The sequence below is a fragment of the Genypterus blacodes genome, unplaced genomic scaffold (assembly GCF_046128005.1).
Source record: "Genypterus blacodes isolate CSIRO-AG114 ecotype Tasmania unplaced genomic scaffold, CSIRO-AGI_Gbla_v1 ptg000058l_1, whole genome shotgun sequence".
NCBI lineage: Eukaryota > Metazoa > Chordata > Actinopteri > Ophidiiformes > Ophidiidae > Genypterus > Genypterus blacodes.
In genome coordinates this window covers 2,159,946-2,172,977 of record NW_027466870.1, presented here as the reverse complement: position 1 = coordinate 2,172,977, position 13,032 = coordinate 2,159,946, and the positions used below count along the sequence as shown (strand labels likewise).

The window sequence follows — 13,032 nt, the reverse complement described above, 5'->3', positions numbered from 1 at the left end:
TTTATGATTATTAAAAGTCAATGTGAGTTCTTTTTCCCTCCCGTTGCCATGGTGAGTGGGTTTACGGTTGCCAAGCTGTTGATTTGGTTGCCATGGGAAAGACACCCCTTCCTAAACTCTCTCCTGTGTGTTGAAAGCTCTGCGGTTTATTAAATATCACTCCTGAATCCTGACATTTACAAGCAGACCTGATCTCCACTGTCCCAGGCGTTATTATTAAAGGACATTTCACCATTTTCCCTCACGAGTGCTTGCTGTCTTTCCCGGTGTAAGGCTTGGATCAAAACGAAACATGTTTTTTTTTTTTGCACGCCTGCTTGTGCCTGGGATGCATTTTCCCAAATAAAGCGAGCGGCACACATTTCCAATTCGCAGTCAGACTCTCCACTTCCACAGGTTTGACGGGGTATTAGTGCTGTTCTGGAGTGTTTGTCATGTGGGAAGTGTTATGTTGCAGTGGTGTTAGAGCTCCGGATCTTGTTCAGAAATCAGGCTGATTAGAACAGGCAGGATGCTGAGCTCAATCACACTCAAGATCTCGAAAATGACGGCACAAGGCTCCGGCAAACATCCTTCCTCCTGACTCATAGTGACAGGCAGAGGTGGAAGGTAACTAAATACGTTTACACAAGTGTGTGTTTTTAGGAGGTAGTGGTACTTCACTTGAGTGTTTTCTATTTCTGTGTGTACTTCTTCCTTCATATTGTACTTTTGACTCCGCTGCATTGATCTCTTTTGTGCTTATCTGTCGCTCACTTCCTTTACACAGTCATACATGTTTCTATCAGTCCATCACTACACAATTTAATTGCAAGGAAACAGCAATATTTGTTATTGTGCACTCCAGGAAATGTCAATCACGCTGTACATCACTGTTTGTGTTGTCTTACTTCTCTTATGTGATGTCTATTTTTGTAAACTCTTCAATTCGGCAAAGAAAATATGATTTTAGTCGGTTCGGGCCGCTGACACTTAATTACAATGTTTGCTTTCTTTTCTGCCAAAGCTCTCTATCATGACAGCAGTAGGCGCGTTCTCACCCGTACAGCTGCCTCCCCTCACACCTCACAGCTGACACTCTTTACACATCCGACTGCAACCAACAGCATCCCAGTCATTTGACGATGATGAGCGTCTGATGCAACCACTTTGCCCTGTTTTAGGTTTTTTGACAGTAAATCACCTCAGAATATAAATGTTTACCTCATAATCTGATGGGACGTCGCTTAGTTCCGCGCTCCTCCATCAATCAACCGGCTACTGTATAATCATTTTAGTCTGGTGTGATTATTTAAGTCTGTGACCAACATACGCTGCTCTGAATCATCCCCCCCTCTCTCTCTCTCTCTCTGTGTGTGTCAGGTCAGTGTGTGAGATGAACTTGGAGGCCGAGCTCTTCACTCTGCAGGACAGCAATGCCAAGCTGGTGGCGGCGCTGCAGGAGGCCAACGGCAGCGTGGAGCAGTGGAAGAAACAGCTGGCCGAGTACCAGGAGGAGACCGACCGCCTGCGAGACCAGGTGAACGACGGCAGCATGGATGTTTACATGCTCGTAAAGCTACTGATGGTTTAGTGTCTAAACGGCCCATTTATGTCACGCAGGGATCTAAAAAAAGGAAAAAATCTGGATGTTTGATTCTGCCGTCCTCTCTCATCTCATAAGCTGTGTTTGCGCGCAGTGCCCCAGCTGTTCAGACTGCTGTAAATCAACCAGCAAAGACAGAGACGGCTCAATAAGTGACTCATGAGAGCATTTGTGCTTTATTAGAGATCCCATATAACCCGTAATAACACTCCACATGGAGAGTTGAATGTTGAGTGTTTTTATGTAAGTGCAGTATTAAGCTATGGTCGGCCTCCTGTAAATCACCTGTAAGCACAGTCACCACTAGGGGCGCATTAGAGTCTGACGTTTCTCGTTTACTCCCTGATTCTAACCACGACAACCACAATTACCAAATACTTTTTTAAAAAAAGTCGAAGTGGGACAAAATATAGTAACTGTGCATTTTGTCTTTTTGTTTGCCAGCTTTTTGTTTGAATGTTCTGGTCTGTCTCGCCTTTAGGGGGCACTGTTGAGCTATTTTAGACTTTACTCCTCCAGAAAATGTAAATGTATAAATAGGAAAAATAATCGTGAAAAAAAATAATCTTGACATTGAAAATACAAAAACATTACATCACTAATCTCAGGTTAGTTTTTGCAGGATTTTGTTAATTTAAACTGATGACCTCGAAGGAAAAACACCAACTCATGTCTGTCCTCTCAGATGTCACAGAAATGCTTTGGCAACCTTTTCAGGACGTTCCCTGACTACGCACAACAACTAGACAATGTTTTGTTTTATTAATTCGTCCCGGAAATGTCACGCCAAAGTCCCCCGCACAGACTTGGTACGCTCCAAACTGCAGATACATTTTTCATCCTGGCCTCCCTGGGATATTTCTGTTGACAGGCTCCCGTGGTGATCGCAGGGCCCAAACACAAACATCTTCATCTTTAATTTAGGCGGACAAAATGACGCCTTTGGTCAATCTTAATGAGGCTTCTTCTCTGAATGCCACACAGTTAAGAGCAGCATACAGTGAAACCATGATCCATTATCATTTCATCCATTTCTAGAGGTAAAGGTAAAGGTTAATGTCTTTTACATACACACACTCACATACACACACACCACAGCAAAGTCAACCAGGTGGCTGGAAGTAGAGCAGGCCCCCAGGGTTTGGCAGCGACGTATTGAGGGGCAGGGAGGTTTTTCTTTCCTTTTTTTCCAGGGGAAAGGACACCCTATACTGCCCACCCTCCTCCCTGAGTCTGACCCAGTTAGTGAGAAAGATAAATCACCGCAGGAGGAGAAGGACAGAGGTTGGCTGGCATTTTCTCTCTTGTCACAATCTTGTTATTGTGTTAGTCCACACAAGAAGAAAAAAAAGACTTTTGTTTCCTGGGCTGGTGCTGATTCTTGTTTCATTTTTTTTAAACGAGACCTGGCAGGCAACACTATACATTTGTTGTTGTTGCCGGTTACTCAGGGTGGATGCAGCATATTGGATTTCTGTTGTTTAGCTTTGGTCTGCTTGTACATCTTGATCTTTCTGAAGTCATTGTTCAACGCCACAATGCAAAAGACCGTTGTGCTGTTAAAAGGCATCGGGAGATATATTAGATATTCTGGAGTGTGTGTTAAGACTTTAAACAGCTTTTTCAATCTATACAAAAACTAGGTTTGCTCATCGATCTCTCATCTTTGCCATTGTAGGATGCCAGAACCCAATTTAAAGTCAAGAATCTGAAGAATTGCAGCCGTGTCTCTGTTTTTTAAGTGAGGAAGACTTTTGTCCACATATCTCCACATGTTGTGAGCAAGGAATAACGCTAAAAATCATTAAAACTCTCAACTTCTGAGGGTTCCGTGAGAAGAACAGAGAGAATATAGAAGTGATCAGACACAACGGAGCTCTGTTTTTCTGCATGGATAACATCATCTTCATCTCTCTGCTTGTAGATGTACAGTATGTGTCGAACCATTAATAAGTCATCTGCTGTCAATATGAAGATTCAGACCTTTTTTCTTCCTGGTGTATACTTTTGTGTAGAGTTCACAGAGTTGGAGTGTTAGTGGTATCTTCCAGCCTCTGGGGACACGAGCTGTCACATTGCCGAGCGGATAGGATGGGGTTGAGTCCTGTGGGAGCGTGTGGACTCCATTCCCCCCCGCCCCCCCTCTCTTCTTTCCAGCCGGTAGCGTTCTGAGCCTCGACTTGGATGTCGTGCGGTGTAGCTTAGTGTTGATTCTGAAGAACCCACTTTGAAAATTGCCTGTGAAAATGAAGAGGCAATGTGAAAGTGGGGGAAAGGGATATGTAAAGATGTGAGGAGGAGGAGGAGGGAATGCCTTGCTCACACACACACACTTACACTAATATTTCATAACCACAGCAGACACGGTTACACAGGATGAACTGCAATCTCTTGTGCAGTAAAGAGGATACAGAGACTATAGCAGTAAAATGTTAAATAATGAACAATCAGACACAGATACTTAGTAGCAGTTACAGGTTCACTTCCAACCATTAACACGGCACAAGAACAACAGAGAGAGGTAAACACCTACACTCTGTAGTTTCTGTCCCGTGTGTGTCTGAGGGACTGTACCAGACTGTGATCATGCTGTGTAGAGACAGAAGTGGCTCTTGTAGAAGTTGACAGAGTTGTGTTGTTGTTGTTGTTGTTGTTGTTGTTCACATTCACATTTGTATCACATTTCGCAGCATCAGGCTGATTTGATTAAACTCGATTAAGGCACAGATCCAGCTGCTCACACTGACCTAATGTGGGTAATACACACTGATTAATCCCAACTTGATTACCACACAGATTTCTGATCATTAGTTATATAATCATGTCAGAGCCGATGTTGAATCTCTATCATAAATAGAAAAGTGCAGTCAGTGCCTATATTAATGTTTCAATGTAAAGACACAGGTATTAAGAAAGGCTTGGGACTTAATCAGATTGTCTCAAACTGATTACTCTCAATGCATATAAACACACACATATACCATGCATGGGAACTGAACCTATGATCCTGTCACAGTTGCTGCTTCGCTGTGAAACCTCAGATAGCAGAGCTGATTGAACTGAAGCTCGAGTTTCAAAGGCTGAATATTCTGTTTGCTCCTGCCCGTGTTTAGCTTCTCCATTGATGTGCTGAACACATAAAAGGGGTCGCATCAGGAAAAAATACATTCTTTCGTAGTTTTTCACAAAAGGTTCCTTCAATTAAAAGGGAGTTTACAAGTTGGGAGCTGCTGCTGCTGCTGTGACCTCTGGGATCAAAGTCGTATTTGGTAAGAGTGTGTGTATGTGTGTATGCGTTGGAGGGAAACACTCCAGGAAAGTAGACGTCCTTGAGTCGGTCTCAGATTGCGCAGCAGCAGCAGCAGCATCAGCAGCAGCGATGGATGCTGATAAAAAACACTCTGGTTGAGCTCTGACTAAATGGGCTTTTATCAACTGTGATAATCACTTCACTAGCTCTGCCTGTGTGTGTGTGTGTGTGCTTGTGTGTGTGTGTGAATGGATAAGCGATGTGGGTGGGTTGCTAGACAGCGACTCTTTGTGAGTTCTGCTTTTCCATCAGTAGTATTGCTAACATGTGTGGGTAAATGTCTGTGTGTGTGTGTGTGTGTGTCTGTGTGTGTGTGCACAGTGTCTAGATGTGTGATCACATTTGTTAATTAGTTCCACTATGTATTTCATCCAGCTGATCTGTGTATGAAAAGCTTTCAAAACTAATTGGATTAAATGGAATCCCAGTCTGCAATTCTAATTATAAAACGATATATTAGATTTTTTACCTCATCCAATTATTCTTTGACATTTGCCGCTCTACGCACAAACCTGAGACAACGTTCCTGAGGAAAGTTCTCGATTTAAACTGAAAAATCATTTTTTGTGTGTGTGTGTGTGTGTGTGTGTTCCAGGTGGCAGAGCTAGAGACCCAGCTTGGACATCCTGCTGCTGCTCAAACAGGTGGAGAGGAGCTGAGTAAGTCACTGGAGGAGCTGGAGGCTCTGCTGAACGTCAAAGACCAGGTGAGACACCCAGCCTAGCTCACAACGTGTGTGTGACTGTCACGTCTCCTTCCACTGACAGATTGTTGAATAGAACCTACATGGAACCTTTAAGAGGCTGATTCCTGCTGTAAAAGATGGAAATGTTAAATAAGATCTTGTTCGTTTGTCCCCATCTTTGTGTGAAATCAGATGTAGTGTTTAAGGTGTTTAGTGCCATCTGGTGGAAATAATATTTATGTCCTCCAGACTGTTAACTGCAATGATTTGGTCCAGTTTGTGGAGTTAATATCAAGTACACACCCACAACCTAAACTAGTGGATGGTTCAGCCGGTGGAGAAGTGAAGATGTGTCTAATTTTCAAAGGCAAATTCCTTCTCCGCCGTCCAGAATGTCTCCATGTAGCCCAGGTTTCCCGAGGGCTCTGTTCAGTCCGTCTTTATCCTTGGCTGGAGTGCTGCTCCCCCAGCAGATGGCACATAATGATTGCTCCTCTAGTTTCCTCTTTGATTCATTTCTTTAGCCGTGGCTGGAGGGGGGCTTTGATAAGACACAGCCTCACAAACTGCACCAAAATATGTGTGTGTAGCCATCTGCATATCTCTCTGATCTACGTTTAGGACTGATTCCAAACCTGTTGTAGTATGAACTCTTCCAGTGCTGTAATATCATATTTTCAGGGGAGAGTTGCCATCCGTCTAATGTATGCTGGACACGCTCGGCAAAAGCCATTTTCTCCTCAGTGAATCGGAAGGATATTAAAAGTGAAATATTCCTTGATAGCAGCTCCTCGCCTCATTATCATAACCAACAGCTCCACTTTTGGCAAACAGCAGCCGCGCAAGGTCACGACCACATTCTCCCTGTGGGCCCATCTCCCACCCCCCCCCGTTCCCCCCTCACCCCCTCTTCCACTGCGCCAAAGTCAGTGGCGTCCCACGTCTTATCAATGACCTGTGGAGCCGCAGCGTCTCAGCGTTTGATACGTGACGCGGGCTTCTTGTAGGAGTGTGGGGACTGGGACGGGAGGAACCGTCAGAGAGCGTTGGCAGCATTGGCGACGACGCTCTCATTTTCTGACACTGTGTCGGTGCGGTTGAGGCAAAATGATTGTGACAGGCTTATTTTCCCCCGGCGTTTGTAGGAAATTCACAATCTGCAGAGCAAGAAAACAGACGTGGGAGAGCTGGAGAAGGAGAGGGAGGAGGCCATAGAGAGGCTCCAGGTAAGCAGATTCTCTCTCTCTCTCTCTCTCTCTCTCTCTCTCTCTCTCTCTCTCTCTCTCTCTCTGTAACAGCAGCAGGAGCACAACAGGAGCACAACAGGAGAACTTGAAGGAGAAAACAATTTGTATTGCATATCCATGCTAATGCAGGCGACCTGATGCATTACTAAGCAATTTATCATGCATTGGAGTTATGAATTATGTATATTAGTATTTGACCTTTGGTGTCCTGGTGATCAACAACTGTTTATCGGTGCACCGGCTAGACACAATGACCTCGGGGGGCACATTTAAACCAGTGGGTAATTGATTTCAAGTAGATAACCATTAGAGAAGCCTCTCAGTAGCTGCCGCACGCAGAAGAAGAGAGAATTTACAAGCATTCACAAAGAGCTGAATGGTTTGTAGTTGCCTGTTCTGCTCCAGAGCTGCTGCAGTGTGTTCGTGTTGACAATAACACAGAATACCATAAATATTTTAGGCCTGTACACAACCTGCAATAATCTGCTGCTGTTCTGGTCAGTTAATTCAGTTTGCAGACGATGTAGTGAACATTTGTATACAATATCTCAGTAATATCCAATATCCAATATCTACCTGGGATCTTTCTTGCCAAAAACTGAGAAATATATCAGTTGGAAAGCACAATTACATTACTGAGGTTAATCTATTAAAACAGGTAAGACCAAATTCTAATCAGATCAGAAAACTGTTTTTGTGTGCGTCTGCAGGAGTTGGAGACGCGGAACACCGAGCTGGAGGATCGGGTTCAGAATGCTGAGAAGACACTGGCCTCCAGCCAGGATGAGCGGGAGCAGGCGGTTGTCGAGGTCCGTCAAATAATCGAAGTCCTGGACGTCAAAATCGGGGACCTGAACGACCTGAGACTCAGCCTGGCAAAGCTCATAGACAAATAACCGCCGCTGCGTCAAAAAGGTTCGCATCTCCACAGTCACCGGCGGTTTCTTCCATTTGGCTTAGATTTGTCTTTTTACAGATGTAACAGCAGAGTTTAGCTCGACGGATCTGCCTCTCAGATCCACGCAGGAGGGAGTAGAAGTGAAATGTCGCACAAAGAATCTCTGTGAGGTTATTACACGTTTGTGAAATCATCACAAATAATCCACAGTGTGAACCACACTCACCACCACAAAGTCGTTTTTCACACCTTGACCACCATTTGCTCACTTTGAGGGAACAGCGCCCCCTGTCTGTTTTCCTGTCTTAAAGCAGTCCAGCAGATTTCCCCCAAAAGCCGGTAGATTAGGATCCAAGTGCATTTGTTTTTATGATTAATTTGTTGATTCTTGCTTTTTACGGGAGCAGTCTCAGTAAATGAGTTCTTAGCTTGCTGATCTTTAAAAATAGACTCGTCCAACAGATGCGTTCCATTTCTCTGCTTCTTTCTAATCCTCTCATCCTCTCTCTTTATTATCTCTCCAATTTATTTATTATTCTCCTTACTGAGATAAAGAGAGATTACAGAGGTAATTCTTGGACAGTGTTGAGGCCTCTGGCTCGATTTGTCCCAACAGAACTCTGCTTCGTTCATAACAACTGACGATTCGTTGTTATTAGTGTTCCAAAGTCCTCACCTAATAATTCCCGCTTCCTGCTTTTGCACCAAGGAACCTTTGTGTCAGATTAGGTGGCACCCTGAGTGTAACCCCGGAGAGATGCACCCAGTGGGAGTTTGTTCAGGGTCGAAAGGGCAAACGGAGGCAATTACACTTTGAGTTCACCATCAGCAGCCTCACACCAGCCAGGAGATCAGCAGCCTGCCCCGCTCTAGGCTCTGCTCTGAGGATCCTCGCCGTACTAGACTGGAATCCATGTTTCATGAGGAACGCTCTTACTCTTTTCACCACATACTCTATTATTCATCTCTACTCTTACTTACAGTCAGGATGGGAAATCAACTCCCTGCCAAAAATGTTGCTGAATACCAGCGGCGGTTGGTTGGTTGTGAGTGCGTCCACGCCACCTCAGCCACTTTGGTATCTCCCATCTGCTGCTGCTGCTGCTGCTGCTGTGCCAGATGTGTGCGGAGGATTACAGCTGTTGATGTGCCAATTTATGACATTGTTTACGTTTTGTGAGTGTTAACAAAAATGGTCAAGTTATATACTTTTGTGTTCTTTCTTTGTGTTACGCAACACTACATTTACCACCGTATTAATAATAAAGTGTATAGAGAGGCTCAACGGAGAGTAGAGAGAGCCCTGCATGAGCTCTGCAGACTCCATACCTGCCAAGGAATGGGAATCTGTGTGTGTGCGTGCGTGTGTGTGTGATTGTGTATGTGTGTGTGTGTGTGCGCAATACTAAGCAGCATACGTCCTCGCACTGCTCCAGTTAAAAAGCACAACTGCGGTAGTTTTAGTAAATAGGTACTTCATTTCCCTTTTTGTTTTTGCCTGACGAGTTATTGATTTATTCTCATGACAGTAACTTAGGTGCAATTGTAGAATAGGAAGGAATGGTGCAGCAACTTCCAAAATATAACAGAAATAGGTCAAATCCCAGATGAATATGGTGGAATTGTTGTACTAATCAATGTTATAGCTTCAATTACTCCTTCTTATTAGTCCATTTGACCATGAAAGGGTTAACTCAAATCCTGTAATGTGTAATATTGTTGTGATGCGGTTACATGATCTGTTTGGAGGTTTGAATACATTTTCAGTTCAGTGAGATTACATCATCTTGCAACTCTGACACCAGCCGCTACAAGCGAGCCGTATCCAATCAGCAATAAACTAAATCACTATCGTGGATGTCTGAACATGGTAAAGGTGAGATGTAAGATCATTTGTGAGATCTCTCCAAAGTCTGCCGTCCATTTTAAGAACAGTGGCAAGGAGAAAGCAGAGAGGCAGCAGACTGACGGCGCTGATTTCTCACGGTTCATGTTAAACTGACGGCCTTGTTCCAGTATATTATACAGACATGATGTTAATGCTGACTGCTTAGCTTCTGTGTACAAAGAGAGGCTTGCTGTGTTGTTTATGACTTGATATGGATTAATGGAGATCTCTACCTTGTTTGTGGTTGTGTTTCTCTCACAGCTCTTTGTGTTCTTTCTGCCCACTCATAGATTATATGAGGTCACATTTGAAAGTATTTGAAAATGCCTGTTATTGCATTTGAGTAAAAAACAAAGCCAGTTACAACCGATCACTTTTATGAAAATGTTTATTTCAGGACAGAATAATGCATTTGGGGAAATATGGGATATCACCTTAATTGGATCTGCTCCTCTTTAATATACTTGAATAAGGCCTCTGCAAAGTATCCGTTGCAAGATAAAACAGCATGCACATGTACCAAAGATGCACCACTTAACGCTGAGCTCACCTCGCCTGGAACAAGCACACACAGCTTTTGTACGATGCAGTTCATTCTCTCCATCGATCATCGGTATTGTTTGGAACTGCCGGTACCTCAGAGAAAACCTTACAACAGTTCAGATTTGTTTTAAAACATGTTTTCCCTTAAGTATGGCTGATTATTGAAGCGCTGCAGCGATAGAAAAGAGAATCTGTAGAGCAGTGGGAGTGTTTGTTCATTTCAAGGTCATGTTTGATTTTAAATGAAGACTCCCTGGATTGGAGAAGTATTTGTACAGGCTTTGACAAACGGAAGACAAGTTCCTTATATTTATATACAACTGTTTAACATTAAAACTGTCATGCAAACCCGTGTCCCTGTTCTTGTGTTATATAGTTGCATGTCATCCAAGAACGCTTCACATTTCCTTTGTTACAACAATGTTGCTTGTAACATACATACTGTATGTAATTAGGTCTTATTTGGGTGTCAACAGCACAGGCTCACACACCTTAACAGGATGACATAATGGAATGTGTGTGATAAGCTCACTCTACAGTTCAAGTGTTGACTAAGGGGTCACTTTGAACTTAAATGATTCATTCATCTGGTCAGAGTTGAAGTGAATAATGCAAAAGAGACAAAGTGAACTTTTCTTCCATTTATTTGAACACAAAATGGCATAAACCATCAGTCTGAATGTCTACTTCAGCTTCTTCTTGGGGCGAAGGTTGTTGGTGTGTCCACACTTCTTCTTGCGGCAATTGACGGCACGGGGGTGCAGACGGGCGTAGCACCTAAAACACGAGATTACAGGTCAACCATAAGCAACGTGTTTTATTGAAACTGTTTAATTTGGTCTTTATGACACCAGAAGATTTTTAAGTCACTTTCCTCAACACAAATTATAATACAGTTAAACAACAACCCCAAAGCATCTCAGACCCCAACTGCCTGTAGAACTATTCAAAAGGTACAAACCCACCACTTCACCTGAGCCAATGGCAACACTAGAGCTGTTACTTAACTAAATTTAATAGATGGATTTCAGTTGTATTCTTACTTGCGGCAGATCATTTTGTCGCAGTTGTACTTCTGGGCCAGTTGTCTGAGAGAAGGCTCGATGATGCCACCACGCAGACGCAGGACCAGATGCAGAGTGGACTCTGGTGAAGAAACACAATGTGAGTCACAGGATCGCTCACACACTAACAGAGCACAGCCTTCTCTCCAAAATGTCATCTTACACAACTAGGAGTGTTCTTCCAATCTAAGCATTGAACATGTACTATGTTGCTCGACACAATGCCCCTCTAAAATCACAACAAACCAAAACCAACAGCATAACAACCGACTCATACATACTTACTTTATCATTTTCTCAGCTTTATAGTTAAACAGGTGTCGTATGCTAAAAGAGGACAAATATACCTACACGTCTATGTTTGTATTGTTAGTGAAGTGTCATAAATTCTGACAGCTAAAGGCTGAAAACATTTTAGAAATTGACGTAATACACACACGGCAGGCTTAAACTCGCATTATCTGAACAATCTTGAAAATGGAAACACAGAATGGGCGTCAGAGGCAAAAAAATGTTTGAATGGTTTCTCTGCCTTAGGGTGGGAAGAAGTTAGAAGAGCCTGAATTCTAAAGACATTTGAATAGATTACCTTTCTGGATGTTGTAGTCGGACAGTGTGCGTCCATCCTCCAGCTGCTTTCCAGCGAAGATCAGACGCTGCTGATCAGGAGGGATTCCTGCAAGCAACACTTACAATCAGCCAAATGTGCATTTACATACTTGTTTAATAACTACACTGATGAGCAGGGGGAGGGGGTACAGCCTGCTTTAGTCTACAAGTCAGCATAGTTGCCTGGTGTTATTCTCTACCAAGACCTCTGGATAATTTTAGCAGAGAACTCCGGGGAAATGATAACAAAATGTCAGAACAGATTTGAGTTCCTGCCAAGCTGAGCACAGACTAACATGACAGCTCACCTTCCTTATCCTGGATCTTTGCTTTGACATTTTCGATGGTGTCGCTGGGCTCAACCTCAAGGGTGATGGTCTTCCCCGTCAACGTCTTCACGAAGATCTGCATGTTTGCAGGCTGTAGGGAGAAAACTCGCGTTAGCTGATGTGTCGCTCAAATGTGGCTAAGTGGGCTAACTCGCTGACCAAACGGCGACCGGTCAATAATTCACTCTCAAGTCCGCTCATTTCCTAGTATTAAAAGGTGATAATTTATTGGACATTTGAAACGATGTATCCTCCGTTTGTGTACCAATATATTAACTAACATGTTTTGTGGCGTTACCGACTTAGCTTGTGTTAGCAACGGCTTGGGCTATGCGGGGCCTGGCCACATGTGCAACGTTAGCGTGGATATTTATCACGTTTATAAGTACTTTCCGCCTGATAGCTGCACTTATAGCTCTCAAACCCGTGTTATAACCTACTAAAGAGTAATAAAATGTTGTTTCGATCGAGTCAAATGTTCAGGAATTCACTTAGAAACCGATAACTAACTAAAGAACGAAGCGTGTACCCACCCGGCCGCTAGCTGAGCCTCAACGAAAAGAGGACGGAAGAAGACGGAGTCCAGTTACATCACTTCCTGCCCAGAGCTACTTGGTGTTTTTAACTAATTGATTAATTTTAACTTCATATCATTGATCGAAACTCACTAATTATTTGTTCGAAAAGGGTATATATATCAATGGAATGTAATTACTTTGTTTTAACGTTATTTTAATCAAATATTACTGACTGAATTATTCTGACATGGTTGGAAAACAAACGGGACTGGCACAATATTGTTGTTTGAATTAAGTTCATTTGAGAGTTTGATGCAACCGTACATGCTATGCAGTTTTAACTTATTATTTTTTTA

At 43.2% G+C, this 13,032-nt stretch overlaps 2 protein-coding genes across 2 annotated transcripts in view; one reads left to right on the top strand and one right to left on the bottom strand.

Annotated features, from left to right (window-relative positions):
- The window catches only part of LOC143002671 (homer protein homolog 3-like), a 30,275-nt gene extending 19,771 nt beyond the window's left edge, over positions 1 to 10,504 (top strand). The window contains exons 7-10 of the mRNA XM_076152937.1: positions 1,363 to 1,519; positions 5,491 to 5,601; positions 6,726 to 6,806; positions 7,538 to 10,504. Coding sequence (XP_076009052.1) covers positions 1,363 to 1,519; positions 5,491 to 5,601; positions 6,726 to 6,806; positions 7,538 to 7,723 — 535 coding nt within the window. The 3' untranslated portion in view covers positions 7,724 to 10,504. The remainder of the gene's footprint in view (positions 1 to 1,362; positions 1,520 to 5,490; positions 5,602 to 6,725; positions 6,807 to 7,537) is intronic.
- Positions 10,505 to 10,782: 278 nt separating this feature from the next.
- On the bottom strand, positions 10,783 to 12,766 carry LOC143002670 (ubiquitin-ribosomal protein eL40 fusion protein). The gene is made up of 5 exons (XM_076152936.1): positions 12,692 to 12,766; positions 12,138 to 12,249; positions 11,810 to 11,896; positions 11,200 to 11,302; positions 10,783 to 10,933 (listed from the first exon to the last, which is right to left on the bottom strand). Exons 2-5 carry the CDS (start codon positions 12,238 to 12,240, stop codon positions 10,840 to 10,842), a joined length of 387 nt encoding a protein of 128 aa, XP_076009051.1. The 5' UTR covers positions 12,241 to 12,249; positions 12,692 to 12,766; the 3' UTR covers positions 10,783 to 10,839.
- Positions 12,767 to 13,032: the final 266 nt, after the last annotated feature.

Coding starts and splice junctions, on each gene's coding strand:
- LOC143002670 (XM_076152936.1), bottom strand. CDS start 12,240: ATGCAGATCTTCGTGAAGACGTTGACGGGGAAGACCATCACCCTTGAG. Junction 11,303..11,809: donor CGACTACAACATCCAGAAAG/GTAATCTATTCA, acceptor TTTCTTCACCAG/AGTCCACTCTGCATCTGGTC. Junction 10,934..11,199: donor GACAAAATGATCTGCCGCAA/GTAAGAATACAA, acceptor CTCGTGTTTTAG/GTGCTACGCCCGTCTGCACC.